Here is a 25,145-nt window from a genome sequence, read left to right as displayed (position 1 = left end):
CACACACGCCCCCCACATGAATAAGGTCAATCCCCTCCCACAGAACAATGCAATGGGGAGTGCCTATACACAGGATGTACATTCCGATTGGAGCATAGCCTTTCCTATTATCTATCACTGGTCCTTCCCCATGAGCCCTTTGAGGTCAGCAGACTTCCTCCCCTTCCCCCCATGAGCCTTCTGAGGTCAGCAGACTTCCTCCCCTTCCCCCCATGAGCCCTCTATGGAGAGCATACTTCCTGTCCTAGTAGCTCCCATTGGTATGTAAATTCTTTGTACAAGCATTCCCTAGAAACATCAGTCTGTACCTGGATGGGCCCGATACGATCTTTATTAAAACACATCCATCCAGATACAGTTCAGGTCGGTAATGGTTTGTAAGATATGCATAAGCCTACACGCGGAGTTCACACCGCTTGGCGCCTTGCGTTATGAAGTCCATGTGGTACTATGCTGCTGATATGTGGATACAGGCTCGCGGCCTACCACCGGCGGCATTCGCATCGAATTCCGTGGTGGTATACACGCCGGTCTATAACCGCAGATCTGCCATCTCATCCATTACCGAGCCGAGTACTGTAATACATACATTGTACATGCGCATGGCCCAATTGCAGCCTTCAGAGCTTTAATTAAGCCACACGAGAGACATATGAATAACAGTCATATATGACACATTTAAAGTTCAACCAACAATACAAAATTTCCATGACATTCCCTCCTGTTTTATCATATTCTCCTCGTGTCCCTTCTTGATCTTCTTCAGCTTGATGGGTGTAGTCTCAAAACCTCAAAGAGTTCCTGTAGTTGTCCCTGAGAATAAAGCTCCACGGGGTACCTGAAACAACAAGACCCGACGCAGACTCAACGCAAACAGGCTTGATTGAAGCGATGATCCTCGAGCGTTGGAACCTTCACTATAGGAAGGCTCTTGCAAAAACCACAAACAGACTTGTGGTATGAATAAGGCTTGTGATCCCACGGTGGTCTGGGGAGATCCAGCAGCAGATTCTCAAATTGCCCCTGCAGACGGGGCCACACAAGGCTGGTCTCGACCCAGACAGTTTTCCAAATTGCAGACACAAACCATGATGAGGCTTGAAGCTTGCTTGGAGGTCTTGGAGAATGTGGTCTTCAGGGAGATAAATTAGAGGGAAGCCAGGACGTAATCTGTAGAGAAGGTGGTTGGTTGGTGAGGTCTTCCTCCGATCAGTGGTTGGAGCGGGATCCCAGGAGCGGGCATGGAGATGTGGTCGTCTGCCCGAGCTTGGCTTACACGGTCGACGAGGCAACAGGAACATCTCACCGCGGCATATAAGAGGCAGAGGAAAAAGAGAAGCATCAGGACATACACTCCCACTTCCTTCAACCAAGACCCGATGGAGAACAGGAAATCTCCCAATCCTCCCAAACCCTTGAACGGATTCCAACCCTCACTAGCTATAGCTATAGTTTTTCCCTGTAGTTCACTAACTTTGTCCATATGGGCCTGGACCTTGTCATCGGTATCTTCTATCCAAGTACAACAATCCTCTCCGATGAACTCACAGAACCCCCCTTTGGCGGCTAAAAGATAATCAAGGGCCATCTTCTCCTGAAGCACTAAAATTCCCATCTGCCGTTGTTCTTGGGCAATTTCTCTGACAGCCTCTACGGTCTCGTTAAACATACTATCCACGATGACAGAAAAATTGTTCAGGCGCTTCATAAGTTCTATTCCCCAACCTGTCCATGAGGGGAACCAAGCCCATGCCTGGTCGCCCTCAGAGAACAGTTCCCTGCGAACTCTCCCTGCCATCCTTACCTTCTTGTGGACCATCAACTCTTTATGATCCATCACTACATAGGATGCGGGGACTAGCTTTATGAGGGCACACGAACCTTTCGCGTTCTGGGGAAATGTTCTATAGGCTGCCGAACCACACAGAAAATAGTATGGACCTGTCAGAGCAGAGCAGGAGGAGTTCCTCGTTTGGCCTCTGGCTCTGAGCAACAGTTGCACAGACTGGGGGATTGCTCCCTCAGTCTGCACAGTATGCAGCTAGGCCTGGCGCAGCCTAAATTACCACCAGAGGAACACCAGCGCAGACGAGCCCAGAACCTCTGCCTTTACTGCGGTGAAGCTGGTCATATGGTGCGATCCTGCCCTCAGAAAATGAGTAAGTGCACCCGTTCTTCTTTGTCTATTAGCAATACCTGTCCTTCTCAATACTTAGTGGTGCCCCTCTCCTTTCAGCTTCCAGAAAGGACCGTGGAGGTGACAGCCATAGTTGATTCGGGGGCATGCAGCTGTTTCCTGGATTTAGATTTTGCTCACCAGCAGGGTATTCCCCTCCAACACAGACAGAAGGGCTTCAACATATTTTTGGCCGATGGTTCCCAGATAAAATCGGGGGTAATCAGGAAACTCCCCCCATTGCCACTACCATTGCCAACCAACACCAGGAATTCCTCCGCCTGGATGCTATTGCGTCACCTCTTTTTCCAGTCATTTTGGGGCTCCCATGGTTACGGCCCCATAACCCTCAAATTGACTGGGAAACTGGGTTAATCTCGTTCCCTTCCCCATACTGTCGGGAACATTGTCGCACTTCGGGCCCTGCGGGGCCCCGGGTTCTCCTATGCTCCGAAGGAGACTCTGATTTGAAACAGGTTATTCCCGCAGCCTATCATGGGTTCCTGGATGTATTCAGTAAGCGGGGAGCCGATACCCTGCCCCCCCACCGCCCGTATGACTGTCCAATCGACCTGTTACCAGGCTCTGAGATTCCTTTTGGGCGAATTTTCCCTCTATCTGAGCTTGAATTGGGGGCCCTAAAAGAATATATTGAGGACAGCCTCCAGAAGGGATTCATCCGCCCCTCCACTTCTCCAGCAGGAGCGGGAATCTTCTTCGTGGAAAAAAAAGACAAAACCCTGAGACCTTGTATCGACTACCGGGAGCTGAATAGGGTCACGATCAAAAATCGTTACCCATTGCCATTGGTACCAGAATTGTTTTAGAGCCTAAAGGCTGCGGTTATATTCACAAAACTTGATTTAAGGGGGGCCTATAACCTGGTACGCATAAGAGAGGGGGACAAGTGGAAAACGGCATTCCGTACCCGGTTTGGCCATTTTGAATACCTGGTCATGCCATTTGGGCTGTGCAATGCACCAGCCACCTTCCAACATTTCGTGAACGACATCTTCAGGGATTTTTTGGATATCTTTGTTATCGTCTATCTGGATGACATACTGATTTTTTCACCCTCCCTGGAGGATCATAGGATGCATGTGGCAAAGGTATTGGGGCGGTTGCGGCAGCATGGGTTATATGCCAAGGCGGATAAATGTTGCTTCGAGCAATCCAGCATTACGTTTCTAGGCCTGATTATCTCCACCGCGGGGGTCGCGATGGACCCCCAGAAGGTCTCTGCAATTATAGATTGGCCTGAACCCACGGACAAAAAAGGCATTCAAACGGTTTATTGGGTTCGCAAACTTTTATCGAAAGTTCATCAAGAACTTCTCGGGTCTGGTCTCCCCCATTACTCAATTAACCAAACTTGGAACCCGGTTCAAATGGACTCCGGAGGCTCAGGAAGCCTTCGAAGCTCTGAAAAAGCTATTCACCTCGGCACCCATTCTGAGCCATCCGGACACGGCCCTGCCCTACATCTTGGAGGTATATGCATCGGAGAATGCGGTAGGATCCATCCTGTCCCAGCGGAAGGGCACCAAAGAATTACTCCATCCCGTAGCATTCTTCTCGGAGAAACTCACCCCAGCGGAGAAGAATTACGATATCGGCGATCGAGAGCTGTTGGCTATCAAAGCAGCGTTAGAGGAATGGAGGTACCTTCTGGAAGGTGCCTCACACCCCATAATAATTTTCACAGATCATAAGAATCTGGAGTATCTGAGGACCGCCAAGCGTTTACGCCCACGACAGGCGAGATGGGCCTTGTTCTCCAGGTTTAATTTTCATATTACTTACAGACCCGGATCTAAAAATACGAAGCCCGACGCGTTATCCCGTATGTATGAGGACTCCGAAGAAGAACTGGTACCCGACACTATCCTGTCTTCGGGGAACTTCTTGGCACTCCAGACGGACCTTCGCTCCAAGCTAATGGAAGCATCTACGGCCACGTCAATCCCAGTTGGGGTATCCCTCCAGAACAAGGGGGGACTCCTATGGAAGGAAGATTTAATCGTGGTACCTGAGGAAGTCCGGACCCTGGTTTTGGGGCATTGCCATGATCACCTGCTGGCAGGACACTTTGGCCCAGTCAAGACTCTGGAGCTTCTCCGGCGCTCTTTTTGGTGGCCAAACATGGCTAAGGATTGCAAGCGCTATGTGAGATCCTGTACCATCTGCCAGAAGAGCAAACCATCGAGGAGCAAAGCCTGGGGGCTGTTGCGGCCTTTGCCGATTCCCGAACGGCCTTGGCAGAGGATCGCGATGGACTTCATAGTCGAGCTCCCACCGTCGCAAGACCACACAGCAATTCTTGTGGTCGTTGATCGCTTATCCAAAATGGCTCACTTCGTCTCACTAAGGAAGACTCCGTCAGCAGCCGAGACGGCACGAATATTTATCCGGGAGATCGTTAGACTACATGGAGTACCTGAGGACATTGTCTCTGATCGAGGGGTCCAATTTACGTCTAAATTTTGGAGGGCTCTGTGCAAGGCCCTGGACATCAAGTTGTCCCTCTTCTCTGCGTTCCACCCTCAGACCAACTGTCAGACCGAGAGGACTAACCAGACCCTGGAGCAATACTTGCGTTGCTACACGTCTTTCCTGCAGGATGATTGGTTGCCACTCTTACCCCTGGCGGAGTTCGCTTATAACAACGCAAGCCATTCTGCAACGGGGCAGTCCCCATTCTTTTCTAATTATGGGTTTCACCCTGTCTTTCTCCCTGATTTGGTCTCTGAATGCCCAGTATCGGCAACGCAGGATGCATTAACCTTCTTCTCCGCTAACAACAAAGTACTCCAGGAAGCCATCGCTCGGGCCCAAGAGGACAATAAGAATGCGTTTAACAAGAAACGAAGAGGGGATCTGGCGTTGCGGCCTGGGCAGAAGGTGTGGTTGGCCACAACCAATTTAAAGATGCTCTGTCTGTCAGGGCTCCAGGGTATGACCAGAGGTATGTGAACTGACACAGGGAAATGCAGGCTTCAGATATGTTATAAACAATATAATTTATTAACACTAACAATACATAAACGCAGTGCAATACTAAAACATAACACAGTGCAAACGAACCAAACCACCTACAGATAACAATACATACAATGCAAGCGTCGTCAGGCAGGCCAGGTCAATACCAATCGGGCAGGTAGGAACAGGAGGAGCAGGCAGAGAGTAGTCAGGTCACGAGCCGGGTACAGCAACTAACGGGCAGGTAGGTACAGGGGGGTCAGGCAGAGAATGGTCGGGGTCACAAGCCAGGGATCAAACAGGAGAAGTCAGCAGAGGTCCGGATCAGGCAGGGTCGGCAACGAATCAGTCAGACAGGAACAGAAACAGGAATGCAGGTAACAAGATACAGGGGCCCATAGAAAACCACACACCAAGGCACAGACTGCAGGTCTGGCCATCCCTTAAATACACCTGTAATCAGCCTCAGGTGTTTTGGCTGACTGCAGGGTTGAGTCTCTGATTGCTGAGAGCACCCGCTGGCCAGCCCTGGCACTGCAGCCCACAAGGCAGGTGAGTCCCACCATTACTGGCAAATCCATTCCTGACACTGTCCCTCGAAAAAATTGGGACCTAAATTTGTGGGGCCTTTTCGGATAAAGCGGATGGTCAACGAGGTAGCATATGAGCTTATCCTTCCTGACACATTCAAAATTCATCCGGTCTTCCATGTGTGCTTGCTGAAACCAGTGATCCCAGATGCCTTCCCAGAACGAGAATCCAGACCTCCGGAGGCCATAACTGTCGAAAGACAAGAGGAATTTGAGGTGGAAACAATCCTTAAGTGCCGAAGAAGGGGGGGCCAGACCCAATTCCTAATTAAGTGGAAGGGCTATGGTCCAGAGGACAATTCCTGGGAACCGGCTCATAATGTCCACGCACCCAGACTAGTCCGGGAGTTTCTTCGCGATCACCCGTGGTGGAGAGATCGGGTGGGCATCCGGAGGTTGCCCGTAGGGGGGGGCAATGTCGGGGATCGCCACGGCGCTGGGCTCGGCGCAGGCGCAGTGCACCTCCCTGTGCAGGGACGCGGGCGCTGGGACCTGGCCGACCGCGGCAATCAAGTTCGCGCATGCGCAGTAGAGACCGCGGACGCGCGCCTGGCCCCAATGACAGCGCAGGGCGGGATATTTAAACGGCCCTGAGCTGTCATTCAGTGCCTTCTGGTCTCTTTGTATCCTGTGAACATGTTTAAGTAAGTTGCTGACCCGGATTGTGCCCTGACCTTGCTGCTTTCTCTTGTTCTTGACCCTTGCTTGCCTGACCTCTCTCCCGAATGCCCCCTATTGGATCTGACCTGCTGTTGCTGACCTGGCGTGTGACCCGACTATTCTTTGCTCGCTGCTCTGTACCGCACCGTCCCCATAGTTACCGACCTGGCTTGTCTGACCTTGCACTTGCTCAGCCATCCTTCCATCCGTCCATCCATCCCTCTCAACGGGGTCTCCAGACCTCCTCATACCTGGCTCTCTCCCTGGCGAATACCCCTACCACTGAAGGGTGTCCTCAGTAGTCACGACCTGGTCCCGGGGTACTCCAAGTCCATCCCCACCATCAGGGGCTCTGGTGAACAAGTACTCTGGGGCTTAGACTCCGTACGCTGGGAACGACCGATCAGTGGAGTGCTAGTGGTACCGCCGGGCGGTCCCTTACACCCACACCTGAACTCTGTTGCCACCTTCTTCAAGGCAGCTTTATGATGACCCGCATCAAGCTGCCTCGGCTCTATTCCTTACAGCAGGGATGCCGGGCTCTGGAGGATTATGCAGTTGAATTTAGGTGTTGGAGTGGAGACACTCAGTGGAATGACGCAGCCTTGCGTCATCAATTTCGGTTAGGATTGACTGACCCGCTAAAGGATGAATTGGCAGAGCAGGAGTACCTGACTCCTTGGAAGACCTAATAGACCGGGCCATCCAGATCGATCGTAGGTTGAGGGGAAGGAGACAGGAGAGGTCCAGCCAGGGGCCAAGACCCACATGGATGCTGCCAAGGGTACCAGTCTTGCCAATAGTCAGTGTCGGCAATCGGAGTCCGGAACCGTCAGATGGGGCTGAGCCCATGCAGCTCGGTCTGATGCGGTCTTCCCTCTCAACGGAGGAACTCTAGAGATGTCGGACGAACAATCTATGCCTCTACTACGGGGCAGCGGGTCACATGGTGCGCTCCTGTCCAGAGAAGTTCCGTAAGTCCTCTTCTATTATTTCTGCTATATCTACTGTGTGCACAGGCAACCCCACTCACTTGGCTGTGCCTGTGTCTTTTCAGCTCCCCGGAAGAATCTTACAGGTGACAGCTATTATTGACTCCGGGGTGTGTAGCTGCTTTAATGACCTTAGCTTCGCGGCCCAGCAGCAGATTCCTTTGCTCACCAAAGAGCATGGCCTGAACATTTTTTTGGCCGATTGGTCTCGAATAAAATTGGACGGTAGATCGGGAGACCCCTCCTATACACACCACAGTGGCAGGGCATCATCAAGAGCTTCTCCGTTTGGACGCCATTGCATCCCCCCTATATCCAGTTATTTTGGGGCTTCCCTGGCTATGAGCTCACGATCCCCAAATTGACTGAAAGACCGGGTCGATTCAGTTTCACTCACCTTACTGCCAGGAACATTGCTTACCAAGGTTACCACTAGATACACGAACCTTATTAAATGTGAGTACCAATGCCGAGTTAGCCCAAATTGTGCCTGCGGCCTATCATCAGTTTCTTGACGTGTTTAGCCCACGGGGGGCAGATATTCTTCCCCCGCATCGGGCTTACGACTGTCCCATTGATCTTCTCTCGGGTTCTGAAATACCTATCGGCCGATTCTTCCCCCTGTCAGAACGTGAGCTGGGGGCACTGAAAGAATATATTGATGAGAGCCTCCGGAAGGGTTTTATCCGCCCTTCCACATAATCGGCTGGGGCAGGAATCTTTTTTGTTAAAAAAGATTTTCGTAATTGTTTATCTAGATGTCATTTTGATCTTTTCCTCGTCTCTGGAGGCGCATCGGGGGCATGTCAGGAGTGTGCTGGAGCGACTCTGTCAGCACGGGCTCTATGCCAAAGCTGAGAAATGCAGTTTCGAGCAGAGTAGTATCTCGTTTTTGGGTCTAATTATTTCCACCACTGGGATCGCTGTGGACTCTCAGAAAATCACGGTGATTTTGTAATGGCCGGCCCCCACGGATAAGAAGGGGGTTCAGAAGTTTATTGGGTTTGCTAATTTTTATAGGAAATTTATAAAGAATTTCTCAGGCCTGGTAGCACCCATCACCCAGCTCACAAAGGTGGGGGTATGTTTTCAATTGACCTCAGCAGCACAGGCTGCTTTTGAAGCTTTAAAGAAACTGTTCACAACAGCTCCCATCCTGAGTCACCCTGATGCATCATTACTGTATATATTAGAGGTAGATGCATCAGAAGTAGCTGTAGGAGCAGTATTGTCACAAAGAGTAGGGGCCAAGGAACTAATGCACCCGGTGGCTTTCTTTTCTAGGATGCTCTCCCCCTTGGAAAGAAATTATGACATCAGGGATCGGGAATTGTTTGCCATTAAGGCAGCATTAGAGGAATGACGGTATCTATTAGAGGGAGCCCTACATCCCATATTGGTCTATACCGACCATAAGAACCTAGAGTATCTGAAGACAGCTAAACACCTCTGACCACGCCAGGCCAGATGGGCACTATTCTTTGCGAGGTTCAATCTACATATCACCTGTCATCCTGGGTCTAGAAACACAAAACCGGATGCTCTCTCCCGGATGTTTGAGGACCCTAGAGAAACACCCCAACCGGATACCATCTTACCGGCAGGTAGTTTCTTATTGCTCCAGTCTGAGCTTTTGTCCAAACTACAGGCTGCTTCCACCTGGGTTTCTGATCTACCTGGAACCTCATTACAGAGCAGGGAAGGTCTCTTGTGGAGGGGGGAACAGATCCTGGTACCAAAGGAGGCTCAGTCCCTGGTTTTAGGCTATTGTCATGACCATCTATTGGTGGGTCACTTTGGGATACACAAGACCCTAGAATTAGCACGACGCACATTTTGGTGGCCAAGTATGGCCAAAGATTGTGAAGCGTACGTTAAATCTTGCCCTATCTGTAATCAGAATAAACCCACCAGAGACAGGGCTTGGGGCCTGCTGCAACCCTTACCAATACCTGACCAGCCCTGGAGTATGATCTCCATAGATTTTATTGTGGAACTGCCACCTTCGCAGGATCACACCGTGATTTTTGTAGTGGTAGACCATCTCTCTAAGATGGCACACTTCCTTCCACTAGAAAAGACACCATCCGCTTCCAAAATGGCACAGGTCTTCATTAAGGAGATAGTGAGACTTCACGGAGTGCCAAAGAATATTCTTTTGGATCGGGGAGTTCAATTCACGTCCAAATTCTGGAAGGCTTTATGTGAGGGTTTGGAGATCAAGTTGTCTTTTTCTTCAGCGTATCACCCACAGACTAACGGGCAGACAGAGCGGACCAATCAGACGCTCAAACAATATCTTAGATGTTACACTTCATTTCTGCAAGACGACTGGCTGACACTTCTGCCAATGGCGGAATTTGCCTCCAATAATGCAAACCATTCTGCCACCAATCATTCCCCATTCTTCGCCAACTATGGGTTCCACCCTTCTTTCCTGCCAGATCTGGTTCCAGAGTCCCAACAGCTCAAGAGACCCTACATTTCTTCACAACCAATAATAAGTTATTACAGGAAACAATGGCTAGAGCCCAGGAAGATAGCAAGAGGTTTTTTAACAAGAGGAGAAAAGGGGAACTGGTCATACTTCCCGGGGATCGGGTTTGGTTGGCAACGACCAAGCTAAAACTGGCATGCCCGTCTAGGAAATTGGCACCCAAATTCGTGGGGCCTTTTCAAGTAGAAAGTAAGGTCAATGAAGTGGCATATAAACTAGCACTTCCCGAATCCCTTAAAATACACCCCGTTTTCCATGTGTGCTGTTGAAACCCGCAGTACCAGAACCTTTTTTAGATATCAGATCTAGACCTCCAGAGGTCATAGACATTGATGGGAAAGAGGAATTCAAGGTAGAGGCAATTATTGACTGCAGGAAAAGGGGTGGTCAAATGCAATACCTCATCAAGTGGAAAGGCTATGGGCCAGAGGAGAATTCGTGGGAACCTGCTCAAAATGTCCATGCTCCCAGACTGATGCGGGAATTCCTTCGCAACCAGCCTCAAAGGAGAAATTGGGTGGGCATCCGGAGGCTGCCAGTAAGGGAGGGCAATGTCAGGGACCCCGGATCTTTCCGCGCCGCACGGGTCTGTGCATGCGCGGTATGCAGTGCCGCACTAGCATGAGAGCTTTAGGACCTGGGCACCCGCGACGGCAGCGGCGGTCGTGCATGCACACTCGCGATCACGGATGTGCGCCTGGCACCAATGAGGGCGCAGGGCACCCTATTTAAACAGGTCAGGTCTATGCTTTAGTTGCCGTATGGTCTTATCTGTACACTGTTTCCTGAATTAGATTGCCTTGTTGCTGACCCTGCCTGACCTTGATTTGCTGACTGTCTCCTGCTCTGATCCCTGGCTTGTCTGACCATTCTCCTGTCTAATCCTGCACGTTTTGATCTCCTGTTACCGAACCCGGCTTGTGACCCATTTATCCTTCTGTCTACTGTTTTTGTACCGTTCTGCCTCCACCGCTACAGACCCGGCCTGCCCGACTCCGCTCTCTCTACCTCCTTACATCAGAGTCTCACCTGCTATACACCTCCGGTAGTGCTTCTACCACAGCTGGGTGAACCCAGGGGCCGCGACCTGGTTTCGGCCTGCTCCAAGTCCATCCCCACGGGGCCCTGGTGAACAAGCAGGTCGGGGCTTAGATTCCACGCCTTGGGGAATTCCGGTCTGTGGAATGTTAGAGGCTACTTCCGACAGGTCCATAACACTGTGAGTACTGTTACGATTAGAAGACGCCTATGTGAAGCCAAGCTATCTGCAAGAAGCCCCCGCAAAGTCCCACTGTTGAAAAAAAAGACATGCTGAAGAGGTTACAATTTGCCAAAGAGCACATTGACTGGCCTAAAGAGAAATGGCGCAACATTTTGTGGACTGATGAAAGTAAGATTGTTCTTTTTGGGTCTAGTGGCCGGAGACAGTTTGTCAGACAACCCCCAAACACTGAATTCAAGCCACAGTACACTGTGAAGACAGTGAAGCATGGTTGCACAAGCATCATGATATAGGGATGTTTCTCATACTAGGGTGTTGTGCCTATTTATCACATACCAGTGATCAGTTTGAATACATCAGAATACTTGAGGTCATGCTGCCTTATGCTGAAGAGGAAATGCCCTTGAAGTGGGTGATCCAACAAGACAACGACCCCAAACACACCAGTAAACGTGCAACTTCTTGGTTCCAGACCAACAAGATTGACGTTATGGAGTGGCCAGCCCAATCCCCGGATCTTAATCCAATAGAAAACTTGTGGGGTGACATCAAAAATGCAGTTTCTGAGGCAAAACCAAGAAATAGAGAAGAACTGTGGAATGTAGTCCAATCACCCTGGGCTGGAATACCTGTTCACAGGTGCCAGAAGTTGGTTGACTCCATGCAACACAGATGTACAGCAGTTCTCAGAAACAGTGGTTATACAACTAAATATTAATTAAGTGATTCAAAGGAAAGCAAAATCTTCAAACATTTTTCAGTTTATATACTGTAGTGAATGTTTGAGTTTGTAAAGAAGAATACACACACTGCTATTTTTTTGAACAGTCTAACACTCACTTTTCTTCAATTTTTTTTAGAGGAACAACAAAAATTTGATATTTTTCTTCATGTTTTGATTTGGAATAGAATGTGTAGTGTTCCCAATGCATTTGTGTGTATGGAATTAAAAGCTATTAGAAGGATTTTGAGCTTTATTCACTTCTTTCAACACACTGCTATTATTTTGAACACAACTGTGTGTGTATATACTGTATGTGTATGTATGTATATATATATATATATATATATATATATATATTGCGGCAGTGTGGTGTCCTGCCACGGCCAAAATAATGCTGAAAACCCTGGATTCTCAACCAGGCAGGTTGAGGGGCTCCAGAGAGTTGATGGATTGCAGAGGAAACTGGCTTTTCAGTTTCCTCATTTACTCATTAAGTCTGTTTTGGGATCTGGAGCCTGGAGATTTCAAAGAGATCTGGGAGGGATGAAATCTCCAATCCGGGGTCCGTGTTTTGAGAACCCCCAGCACACTGATTGCACAGGTGTGTGCAGGGCTTTTTGTAGAGGCCTAACCATGGTTCTGGGCTCCACCCCGGCAGACGGAGTCAGGAGGGCTCCACCCCAGCAGACAGGAGGTCTCTGCGTTGGAGTCAGGTGAAAGCCAGACTAGCTGTGTGCTAGTGGCCATAATTTGGGAAGAGTCTGCAGGAGACAGACAGTGAACTGTGTACAAGCCAGGAGGCTGAATCTTTGTTGGTATTTCTTGATGGTGGATACCCCTGCGTGGGAAGCATTTGTGTTATTTGAACTTTCTTTAAATAAAAGTGGGCAAAAAAGCCCTTAAAGAAGCGAGTTGCTGTGTGCTTAAACTAGAAAAGCTCTACCAGTTGAAGCGAGTTCCCACAATATATATATATATATATATATATATATATATATATATATTCTCAAGGCCACTTTATTAGGTGCCAATAAAATATCCCCCACACCATACACCACCACCAGCCTGAACTGTTGATGCAAGGCAGGATGGATCCATGCTTTCATGTTGTTTATGCCGAATTCTGACCCTCTCATCTGAATGTCGCAGCAACCAGTCTGCCCATTCACCTCTGACATCAACAAGGCATTTTTGTCCACACAACTGCTGCTTACTGGATATTTTATCTTTTTTAGACCATTCTCTGTATCCATAGAGCAGGGGCAGACTGACAACTCATGCGGCCCCCGGGCAATAGGGGATCATGGGGCCCCTGTGTCCTTGCCCAAACTCAAAAAAGCCTATGAAGAAGGTACCAGGGGCATCTCATGGGGCCCCCTACTGGCCTCGGGCAGAGCCCGAGTTAACAAATGGTCAGCCCGCCCCTGCTCTAGAGATGGTTGTGTGTGAAAATCCCATTAGATCAGCAGTTTTTTAAATACTCAGACCAGCCCGTCTGGCACCAACAACCATGCCCTGTTCAAAGTCACTTAAATCCCTTTTCTTCCCCATTCTGATGCTCAGTTTGAACTTCAGCAAGTTGTTTTCACCACGTCTACATGCCTAAATGCATTGAGCTGCTACAATGTGATTGGCTGATTAGCAATTTGTGTTACCAAGCAATTGAATAGGTGCAGCTAATAAAGTTGCAGCTGAGTGTGTGTGTGTGTGTGTGTGTATGTGTGTGTGTCAGGGTCCTGTCCACGGCAGGAGTTCTGAAAGATCTGGCATTTCTGCCAATACTCTACATGGCCGCAGAAGGACACATCAGCCTCAGTCTGGTGCCAGACGGCCTTTATAAGGAGCCTCATCACTTCCTCTGGTTGCTGGATGATCTCTAGCTCCCTGTGCCTTGTTCCTGTGACTTCCTGATTCCGACTCGGCTTGCACTTGGACTTGTGTGCTCTACTGACCCCCTGATCTGACCTCAGCTTGGCTAAAGGATACTCTCACTCCTCTGTGTATGACCTCGGCTATCCCACCTGACCACGTCTGCTCTGATTCCCACCCGGTACCTGACCTCGGCTCAAACTGACTACCCAGTAAAACATCCAAATCCCGGAAGGCTTGCATACCATGCACAGACGCCTCCAGTCTGCAGACTAATCCCCGTGCACCAGAAGTGCTTCTGAGTGGACCACCAACCAACACTCCTGCAGGCAACCTGTGCAACTTTGGGCCTGATTTCCGCTGTCCCACTCTCAGGGGAGTCTGGAACTTAGCCGCAAGGGAAGCCCTCTCTCCATTGGCCTCCATCAATAGGTACGTGATAGTGTGTATGTATGTGTGTGTGTGTGTATATACTGTATATGATTGAGACTTTTTTTATATATTTGTATTGTACTGTTTTGCATACAGTATTTGTAACTGCTGACTTTTAATATTTTTCCAGAGACCGAATTTGATTGAATAAATTGAATATTTTATTATTGCATGTTTAAAAATATTTGAAAAATTGCATTAAAACTTGTTGGGTAGGTACAGCGTGATACGTTGGCAGAAAACAATATATTGCAAAACTTGAAAACAGTACAACAGACTTGACGGGGAGGCTTTCCCAACTGGGGCACTTACAACAATTCTGAGAGTGAGTCAGCAGTGTGAAGGCCAGAGTTAAAGACAGCAACTGTCATGGAGAGCAGAATGCGGCCTGGCTGGTCAGTCCCCAAAGGGAAAGCTTTCTGAAGATCAGACGTAAATCCTATGCTTTCCTTACTCCCCCGAAACCTCTCCCTACCGTTTAGTGCTGTCCCTGCACCAGCCACTCACAAAAATGCATGCCAAAACCTGGAGGCAAGGACTTAAAAAGACTCCGTGCGACCCAAGATAGCCACCAGCATCACCTGGATCCAGTGTAACCAAGGGGAAGCAAGAAACCAGCTGCATTCCAGGTACAAACGAGAGCCACCTGCAGTGGAGACTGTAGACTGCACCTGCCTACACTTTGTTTGCTTTGACAGATGCTGTCCTCAGCATCGAACAAAACAAAAACCAGTAATGACACAGATATTAGTGCAAGTAAAACCTTAACTGCCTTCCGCTTGCCATATAAGCTAATGAAGGGAGGGTGGCTGTTCTCTCGTTCTGGGAGGACATCATATGACGTTCTCCCACTCTAACTGTGCGTGTGCGCCCTCGGGAGCACTCGGCACAGCGATCCCAGGTGCACTGTGTCCCTGGGACACAGATGATCACTGATCACTGTAAAGAGCCGATGATGTTGGCTCTGTCATGTGATCAGCTGTGTCCAATCACAGCTGATCACATGTAAATAGGAAATGCCGGTTATCGGCAGTCCTCTCTTCCCGCTTATAGCTTGTGAGGAGAGGAGAGCCGGTTATCAGCATTACTCAAAGTGGACATCTACACTGATCATCAGGGCACTGATGATCAGTGCCCTCATGATCAGTGTAGCCCCATCAGTTTCACCTGTCAGTGCCCATCAATGCCACCTGTCAGTGCCCATCAATGCCACATACCAGTGCCACATATCAGTGCCTACCAGTGCACATCAATGCCACATATCAGTGCCCATCAGAGCTGCCTTTCAGTACTGCTTATCAGTGCCCATTAGTGCTGCCTATCAGTGCCCATCAGTGCTGCCTATCAGTGCTCGTCAGTGCCCCCTATCCATTCCAATCAGTGTCGCCTAACAGTTCCTATTAGTGCCAGTCAGTGCCGCCTATCAGTGCCATATATGCCTTTCAGTGCTGCCTTTCAGTGCCCATCAGTAATGCATGTCCATGCCTATTAGTGCCACCTATCAGTGCCCATCACTGCAGCCTCATTAGTGCACATTAGTGAAGGAGAAGAATTACTTATTTACAAAATTTTATAACAAACTAAGAATTTAGAGTTTTTTAGATTGTTTAGCAAAAAATAAAAACCCCAGTGGTGATTAAATACTACCAAAAGAAAGCTCTATCTGTCTCAAAAAAATGATAAAAATTTTGTTTGGGTACAGTGTTCCATGACCGCGCAGTTGCTGAAAGCTGAAAATTGGACTGGGCAGTAAGGGGTAAAAGTGCCTGGTAGGCAAATGGTTAAACAACATAATCTGAATACTTTGCAGGTAATTGCCCATGGTTAGATATAGTTGGTAGCAGAATACATAGACTCCTGTGGTGTCACGGTCAGAGTCCTCATCTTCTATTGGGGACTCCACAGCCCCAAGTGACTGAGGATCGGCAGAGCCAGTTGCATCCCCCACATTCAGGTTAGGGGCTGCATCATTGGTAGAGTCCATGGAGTCAATGGGGCTAGCATTCTGGGAAGGCAGGGCCTCCGGGCTGTCCATGGGCACAGGGTTAGGGATGGCATCCTCATAGCTCATGGCAGACAAATGTTCTAGTTTGAGGGGAGGCAGGTGTCACTTGAAGGGGACTTCCTGCAAAGGTGGAACATCTATGGAGCTCTGTTCCTCTCGGTCTTCTGCAAACTTGGTGGAGCACACATGGCCTCAACAGGTTGCAGTAGAGCTGCCTTTAGACAGGCATGGGGTCTTCTGAAACCACACTGTACACTGGTGTTAGAGGAAAAAGGATGTTTCTCCACCTGATAAGGGGTGCTTTCCCACCTTGGCTCCAGCTTGCTACCTCTTTCATATTTTGGGTTCTTTACAAGCACCCAGTCCAGATATTGTACATGCTTCTCAAATAAATTGGAGAAGATGATAATGTTGTCTAGATATAGAATAACACACTCTCAAAATTGAAATCCCCCAGACACCCCTCCATTAACCGCTAGATCATACTTGGGGCATTGCTCAGCCCAAAGGGCATACAGTTAAATTTGAATACACCCGGGGGTGTGATGTAGGAGGTTTTCTCACAGTCTTGTTCCCGTACCAGCACTTTCCAGTAACACCACATACAGTATAATGTTAATACAGTAACCTCTCACCAGATCACGCATCAAGAAGAACTTGGCTTGGCCCAGAGCCATAAGGGATTGCTCCACCCAGAGTAACTTGTGATAGTCCACACAGAACCATAGGCTTACATCTTTTTTCACACCAGGACAACTGGCGTGGCCCATAGGCTGCGACTCTCTCAGATCACCCCACTCTGTAGCATGTGCGGATCAGATCCTTGACCTCTTGGCAAAGAGCTAGGGGGAAGCGGCAGTCAGAGGACCCCAGTATGAATAGGATGGTCTATGGCCTCGGTATATCTGTAATCCTTAGAGCTAGTTGGGAACACCAGCAGATGCTTTTCAAGTAGCTGGTGTAGGAGCTGCTGTTGGGGAAAAGGATAGTCCTGAAACAGTATGTCCAGTTATCTACAGTGGTGGTGTGGTTAGGGAGTGGGATTGGGGAGGTTCCCAAAATGATACGCTGGACTCTTCCCTTTATGCACTTTGGGCTGGCTGTGCTGGCTGTCAACCACTCCCTTGGAACTCCCGTGTCCTCGCATGGCTCTACTATTACTGTGGATCCTTGCAGCTTTTTGTGAGCCCCAATGGGCAGAGACCAAAATACCTCCTTGGAGGGATGCCAGGATCAATTTTTGTTTGGGGAGTGTGTGGACCACACCTATCTGTTCAGGTTGTCTCTTGGCTACTCACTGGTAGACCTCAAAGGGTCTGATCATGTAGAGCCAGACAGCTCCCAGGCAACAGCCCTGTGCTCGCTGGTCTGAATGCTCACATTTTGCTAGCGAGTGGAGCAAGTTCAAGTCCTTAAACACGTTCATGCCCAGGACATTGCTAAGCTTACTGGACAGCAAATCAACACAACCCCCACTCATTCTATCACCTGGTCTTCTATCTGAATCTTCATCCAGGTGACATCTTCCACCAGGATGGGCAGGTTATTGGTAGATTTAAGGGACAGCCAGGAAGGGTCCAGTTGGTTATGAGTCCTGAACCTCTGACCATAGAAATCATATTTCATGACAGTCACTTCAGAACTGCATGTCAATCAAACAGGGGACCTCTTGCCCATTGATCAGGGCATTGGCCACTGGACTGGGTGCAACTGTAGTTGGTCTAATGGTACCTTGGGATGCTGGTCCCAGGGATCGTTCCTCAGCCTCAGGAGCCCCTAGTTTAACCTGCAGTTGCCTTTGGATTCAGGCCTGCAGCAGTTCCTGGCTAAATGTTCAAAACAGCCACACCACCATAATTTCTGCACTTAATGCAGGCCCCTTTTGTAGCGGATTGTCACCTTTGGAGTGGTGTGACTGCTCATGCTTGAATGTTTATATATTACAGGTATGTATATACTGCTGTCAATTTACAAAGCACTTTACATATATATTGTACATTCACATCAGTCCCTAACCCTCTAAGGTCCATAACTTACAGTTAGACAGGAGCTAATTAACTGACCAGCATGTCTTTGGAGTATGGGAGGAAACTGGAGTACCCAGAGGAAACCCATACAGGCACAGGGAGAACATGCAAACCTCAGGCAGGTGGTGCAGTGGTTGGGATTTGAACCAATGACCCTAGTACTGCCAGGCAGAAGTGCTAACCATTTAGCCACTGTGTTGCCCATGAATGCAGACATTTCCTGTTTCATGGACACCAGTGTCTGGGTGAGCTCCCTTGGGGTGGTCTGCATTGCCAAAAGGGGGGATGAGGCCAAGGCTTCCTCCCTCAAAGGCAGTTGTTCGTGCGTCTTGGTTACCGCTATCCTTGTTTCTGCATTTTCTCTTGCACCACTGCCTCCTCCACTACGGTATCATTGAAGGAGAGGGCGAGCTGTGCTTTTATTTGCTCATGCAGGGATCTCCTCATAGGGCTGGCCTTCAACCACCACAAACTGGTCTCTCAATAGTTTGTCAGAGGCAACGATATCAGCAGAGCCATGCACATCCTTCTTTTCTTTTGCTTCCACGGGTTCTGCTCTGCAGGGATCATCCTCCAGAGAGTTGATGGCCATCTTCATGATCAGTCTAGCAGGGGCTTGATACAGGCACACAGCACTCTATAGTCTCTCCTCCCATTCAGACAGTGAAATGTTGAACCCATTACACTTGGTTACAAAAGCTAAGGCCACTCCCACTGGTGCCATAATGGTCCCCATTCCTCCTTCCACACTGGCTACAAATAGGGGCATATCCTGCCAAGTGCCACCAAATGTTGGGTAGTTGCAGCATGGTGAGGCAGCAGAAAGCACACAGAGTCTCTGGTTGCAGTAGGGTGTGCCACATTAGTGAGTCAGCAGTGTGAAGGCCCAAGTTGAAGATAGCGTCTGTCAAGGAAAGCAGAGAAAAGCTTACTGAAGATCAGACATAGGCCCTATGCTTTCCCTACTCTGCCAGAACCTCTCCCTACTGCTAGTGCTGTTGCGGCCAGAGAGGTGATCTGTTCCAGCACTACCTACTCACAAGAATGCGTGCCAAAATCCTGGTGCAGGGACTTATAAAGATTGTGATTTACCCAAGATAGCCTCCAGGGTCACCTGGATCCACCGTAACCAACCAGATCACTGCTGCAGGGGACCAAGGAAGCCATAGAGAAATCCAGTTTTGACTTCCTCCTCTAGCTGCATTGCCGTTATGGATGAGCACCACCTGCAGTTATGACTGTAGACTGCACCTGCATACTGTATATGTTTAAAAAAACTAATGGAAAAATGTGAAATATCTACCTTTGAGAAAAATGGTATGGACTCTGGTTGGTGATATGTAAGTATCAAGAAATTCACCAAAAAAATGTGGGAAGTGAAATAGAAATGGATTAATGTGGGAATGCAGGATGCATACTTACTGAGAATCTATAGGGAACATGGTCATGTTCAGCAGCTGGTTGAGGCTACAACTAAACATGCTAATGTACCGAGTTTATAATGTGTAATAGGCGCCAAACATGGAAGACTATGGGAGGGAACCATGGGCAGACCTAGGGGAGGATGAAAGTGACGAAGAGAATTGCTAGGATGTGAGATGGAACACACATCACAGGAATGTGAGAACACTAAATGGATGGGGCGATGTGCTCAATGAAGGGAAAGAAAGTGAAGGGGAGATGAGAAGTGGATGGAGTGGAATGGTGGGAGTTAGACATGTCCATTTCGTTCTGAAATTGAATTTGGACATGTTTCATTATTTGGGCATTTGGATGCCTCCGAATTTCTGAATTACATTAGTAATGAATCATCCCAAGAAACAAAATTCAGAAGAAAGTCATATTCGAATCAAAGAAAAGAATAGAATACTATTTAAAAGAATAGATTAGAATAAAAAAGAATATAACTGTCTTCCGAAATGTGAAATTTGAACAGAATAGATTATAATAGAATATAAAAGAATAGAATAAAATAGAAAAAATATAACTGTCTTTAGAAAGTCGAGTTTTGAAGAGAACAAATTCGAACAGAATATATTATATATTAGAATAGAATAGAACATAAAATAGAATATATGAGAAAAGAAGACACTGGTGAAATAAATCAAACCCATGGGGGTGATGAACTCCATGAAGAATGCTGGAAAATATGAAAGAGGTTGTGCTAAAGTGGCCAACTGGAGTACTTATGAAGGAGCTGTCTTTAATCATTGAAATGAACTGGAAAGTTGATTGGGGTGCTACATCTAGATTTTGGGAGAAAGAAGATGGGAACCAGAAAATGTAAATTTGAAGTTGAAGGGGGAGGGAAGAAACAATCTCTTTATATCAATGGATACATAATAAAGATTAAAATGTCTGTATTGGTTAATTTAACCCATAGGAGTATTGAGGTGAAAAATCCTGCTATGAGGTTTAAAAACACAACTGACACCTGGGGGGTTATTTACTAAAGCTGGAGAGTGCAAAATAAGACCCACTTATGCATAGAAGCCAATCAGCTTCCAGGTTTTACTGCCAGAACTTAATTTAAAAAGCTGAGGTTAGAAGCTGATTGGTTGCTATCAGTGGTGTATTTTGGTTTTGTACTGCCCTAGGCAAGACTAAAATCGGGCACCCCCCTGCATCTAAATTTTGTCCCACCCTTTCATCTGCAAACCCCACCCCTTCCTCTTTAGGCTCCACCTCTTCATATTCGAGCTCCACCCACTGGCAACTTCCTCCCACTGACGCCAATGATGGGGCACGATTCTTCCCACTGACACCAATGATGGAGTACTATTCCTCCCACTGATACCAATGATGGGGCACTATTGCTCACACACCATCATTGGTGTCAGTGGGAGGAATAGGTCCCCAACATTGGGCCGCAATTCCTCCCACTGACACCAATGATGGGGCACGATTCCTCCCACTGACACTAATGATGGGGCACTATTCCTCCCACTGACACTGATGATGGGGCACTATTCATCCCACTGACGCCAATGATGGGGTACTATTCCTCACACTGACACCAATGTTGGGGCACTACTCCTCCCACTGACACCAATGATGGTGTGTGAGGAATAGTGCCCCATCATTGGTATCAGTGGGAGGAATAGTACTCCATCATTGGTGTCAGTGGGAAGAATCGTGCCCCATCATTGGCGTCAGTGGGAGGGATCGTGCCCCATCATTGGCGTCAGGGGGAGGAAATCATGCCCCATCATTGGTGCCAGGGGAAGGAATCGTGCCCCATCATTGGTGCCAGGGGGAGGAATCGTGCCCCATCATTGGTATCAGGGGGAGGAATCGTGCCCCATCATTAGTGTCAGTGGGAGGAATCGTGCCCCATCATTGGTGTCAGTGGGAAGAATAGCGTCCCATCACTGGTGTCAGTAGGAGGAATAGTGCAGCATCATTGGTGTCAGTGGGAGGTCCGGAGGCATAGTGCCCCATCATTGGTGTCAGTGGGAGGAATAGTGCCCCACCATTGGTGTCAGTGGGAGGAAAAGTTCCCCCTCATTGGTGTCAGTGACACCAATGAGGGGGCACTATTCATCCCACACTGACACTAATGATGGGGCACTATTACTTCCACTGACAGCAATTATACTTACATCGCTGTGCTGACCCCTGCTCCAGCCCAGCCTCCCTCCTTCAGGCACAGACACTTACCCATCAGCTGTCTTCCTTCTCCAGCCGCTCTCCTCTTCTTCACCGGCTCCAGCTGCTCCCTCACTCGGTCTTCAATCTTCGCGCTGCCGCTCAGCTCCTCCTCTCCGCCTCCTCGCCTGTAATTGGCTGCCTGTGTGCCTTTTCTGAGCTACAGATCTGGCGGCCAATCACCGGCGAGGAGGCGGAGCTTGCAGAGGGAGGGACAGGCTGCCATAGGCTGCCCAGTGATCCCAGGGGTGTGGCCAGATTAGAGGGGCGGCTTGTCATCCCGTCCACATCGCGATCAAGATCCAGGAAGATGAAGATACCGGATGGACACCCTCTGCACCCCTCCTCCAGCAGCGCCTTGTGTACTGGATCGACGTGGGACACGAAGTCAGGTAAGACACAGCAGCCCCTGTCCCTTTCCCACGGAAGTGTCCCTTCCGTGGGAAAGGGGGGGCGGCACTGCCGCCATGCCGCCCCCCTGAAAAGTGCCGCCCTAGGCAAATGCCTTGTTTACCTTGTGGCAAATAGGCCCCTGGTTGCTATGCAGAATTGAGCCTGATTTTGCACTCTCCAGCTTTAGGAAGTAAACATGCAGCTGTCATACAGATCCCAATCATATACTACCAGCAGCTTTCTTACAGACTTCTCCCTTATCAGTCAGACCCTGCCCACCCACGCTCCACAGCCTGTCCCACCACTTTGGACCACCCACTTCCCATCTCCCCTTCCCTTTATTATTAATATAATACAGGATTTATATAGCACTAACATTTTTGTACAGCGTTTTACAAAATTGTAGCACTCATTCATGGAGGGCCCACTGAGAACAACCCAGGTTTCTCTTACCTTTTCAGAGACTGTCAGACTCAGACACCAGTTCCAAACACACCAACAAACACAGGCTCAGTCCAGGGGATGTCTTTTTTGAAGATTTACTGCAGTGCTTAAAGCATGAGAGAGGATAAGGGTGCAGGATACCTAAAGACGCAAAACAGATACAGGAGGACAGATTCACGAGCAAAAAAAAGTATTTTGACAGCAGCCTTTATTGGGGGTAGAGGGGATAGCCAGCTAGTTTGAGACTGTGAGCAGCCCCAGTCCATGTAGCAACCACTGGCATTCACTCCCGCAAAGCACAAGCAAACCTGGAATCCTAGACCAGATCCCGCTTACAATGTCCAAAGACAGCTGCCTGCAGCCCAGCCTCCAGGTGACACTTTCCAGTGAGGGAGAAAAGGATCCTTCTCTAGACCAACCTCCATGAGTGATACCGTCCAGTAATATCCTTTAGGCAAACCTCCTTTGGGCTCTCAGCCAAGCACATGCTGAGGCCCAACAGCAACTCCTCTCATTAATGCACACTGGCTGCCCCCCAGGGGCAGCAACCCCAGGAGAATTATACTGCTGAACAGGTCATTTCTCTTCTCCCAAGCCACCTTCTAGACACCTTTCTCCCAGGAATTGTCTGAGGTCAGATAATTATTCACAACTTCAGTGGCTGACCCTCCCCCTCTATCTCTGGAAGCTTCTTTCAGAAGTAGACAGGAAAAATCAGCCAGCAAGCTTAGGAAAACCTGGCCAGGCCTAGAAAATAGATTGTTTGTCTTTTGTATAAGGCTGAAATTTAGACCTAAGTTGATTTAACTAAGGATTCTATTTAAATAATAACTTTAGGTATGGCAATTTTCACATAGTTAAAGCCCAGCTTGGACCAGTGTAAGCAGGCATGTCAAATACTTGGTGGTGGCTGCCCTGCTGCTTACTGAATACAGGAGATCACTCACTTGGTGCAGGCGAAATTCAGAGAACTTTGCTTTTTCTCAGTGAATCCAAAGTGTTCTCTGATTGAATGAGGTGGGGATTATGATGTTATTGCCCCATTTCTCCAACCTGTATGATCAGAGAATGCTTTGCATATATTGCGAAAATGCCAAGCTTTCCCTGAATGGCACCCATGCTGAGCGATCAATCTTCTGTGTTCAGTAAATGGCTGCTCATTGCAGGGCCATCACTAGAGATCACTGTAGTAGCAATACCTTCTATAGTGATTTCTAGCTCTCCCAGGCTTCTTACACATATGGGCACACACATGCTTACATCCAAGCTCGAAAATTGCCAGAACTAAACTTCAGTTTTAAGGTTTGTATACATTAGACACTTCCCTGTCTGCTTTTGGACAGGTTTGGTCACCAGGACTCATTCTTAAGATTTAGCTGAGTAGCTGTGATGTCACTTGTTCAGATGGGTTTAATCGCTGTGCCACTTAATAATTTAATTAGCTCAGTCAAATGTACTGTATATCTGGTATTTATTGTCTTTTGTGTCATAAAAAAAAAACTTAGACGCTAACTCTTGGTAAATAAATGATGTATTTGTTTGTTTACAGTCTGTATTTAGACTTTTTGATGAAGATGGTGATGGTCACATCTCGCAAGAAGAATTTCAAGCTGTTCGCAGTAACTTCCCCTACCTCTGTGCATTCGATGAGATAGATCAAAATCAGTAAGTGTAAAATTATTTTGAGATCTTGGAAAGGGTGCTTTTGTTTCATACAACTTGAATATTCCACATGCCAACTCTTTTATCTTAATAAAACACTATTATTATTGTATACTTATGGTTTTACTTCTTTAACTGTTTGTCGCCTGCCCACAGTAGTTGTACTGCGAGCAGGCGGCAACTGCAGGTCAGATGATGCAACGGTATGGTGAGACCTTTCTTCATGCACGCCCCCTGCGGACCTGTGCTGTAACTGGACAAAGCAAAAGTTTGTCAGCTGATTTCAGCTAATGATTTTGCCTTAAATCAACTGAAAACCTGTGGCCAATCACGTACAGAGTTCTGTGTTTACAAAATCACAGAACTCTGTGTACAGGGAACAGAGATTTGCCTGTTTCTTCTCCCTGCAAAGCAGAAAAGGAAGTTATATTTAAAAGAAGCCAGACTACACAGATTATAAGAAGAAAGTTCACTAGTTTTAGAAAAATTAATATCACAAGAAGAAATTCAAACAGCCTTAAGAAATATAGTGGCAGGGAAGAGTCCAGGACCGGATGGGTATACAATAAGATACTATAGGAAATTTAAAGAACAATTAATTCCGAAAATGTGCGCATATATGAATGCAATAGGAGAAGGGGTGGAGATGAAAAAGGAGTCGTCAATGGTGTGCATTACAATTATCCCTAAAGAAGATAAGGAAAGATTTGTCCCATTGTTCCAGTTACAGACCAGTGTTCTTATTAACTATGGATACGATATTATATGCAAAAATATTAGTGACCAGAATGAAAGCTCTAATGGCGGAGTGGATACATTTAGACC

General features: G+C 48.0%; 1 protein-coding gene across 2 annotated transcripts in view; it reads left to right on the top strand.

Moving 5' to 3' along the window:
* RASGRP2 (RAS guanyl releasing protein 2) overlaps positions 1-24,327 on the top strand; it is an 890,649-nt gene extending 866,322 nt beyond the window's left edge. For both annotated transcript variants that reach the window (XM_089681654.1, XM_089681653.1), the window contains one exon: positions 24,208-24,327. In XM_089681654.1, the coding sequence (XP_089537780.1) occupies positions 24,208-24,327 (120 nt within the window). The remainder of the gene's footprint in view (positions 1-24,207) is intronic.
* The last annotated feature ends 818 nt before the right edge of the window (positions 24,328-25,145 follow it).

This window comes from Staurois parvus, unplaced genomic scaffold (genome assembly GCF_062004578.1).
Source record: "Staurois parvus isolate SC_StPar_1 unplaced genomic scaffold, SC_StPar_1.0 ptg000275l, whole genome shotgun sequence".
Taxonomy (NCBI): Eukaryota; Metazoa; Chordata; class Amphibia; order Anura; family Ranidae; genus Staurois; species Staurois parvus.
Note: the sequence above shows the minus strand (reverse complement) of the source record. Positions and strands in the feature narration are given on the sequence as shown.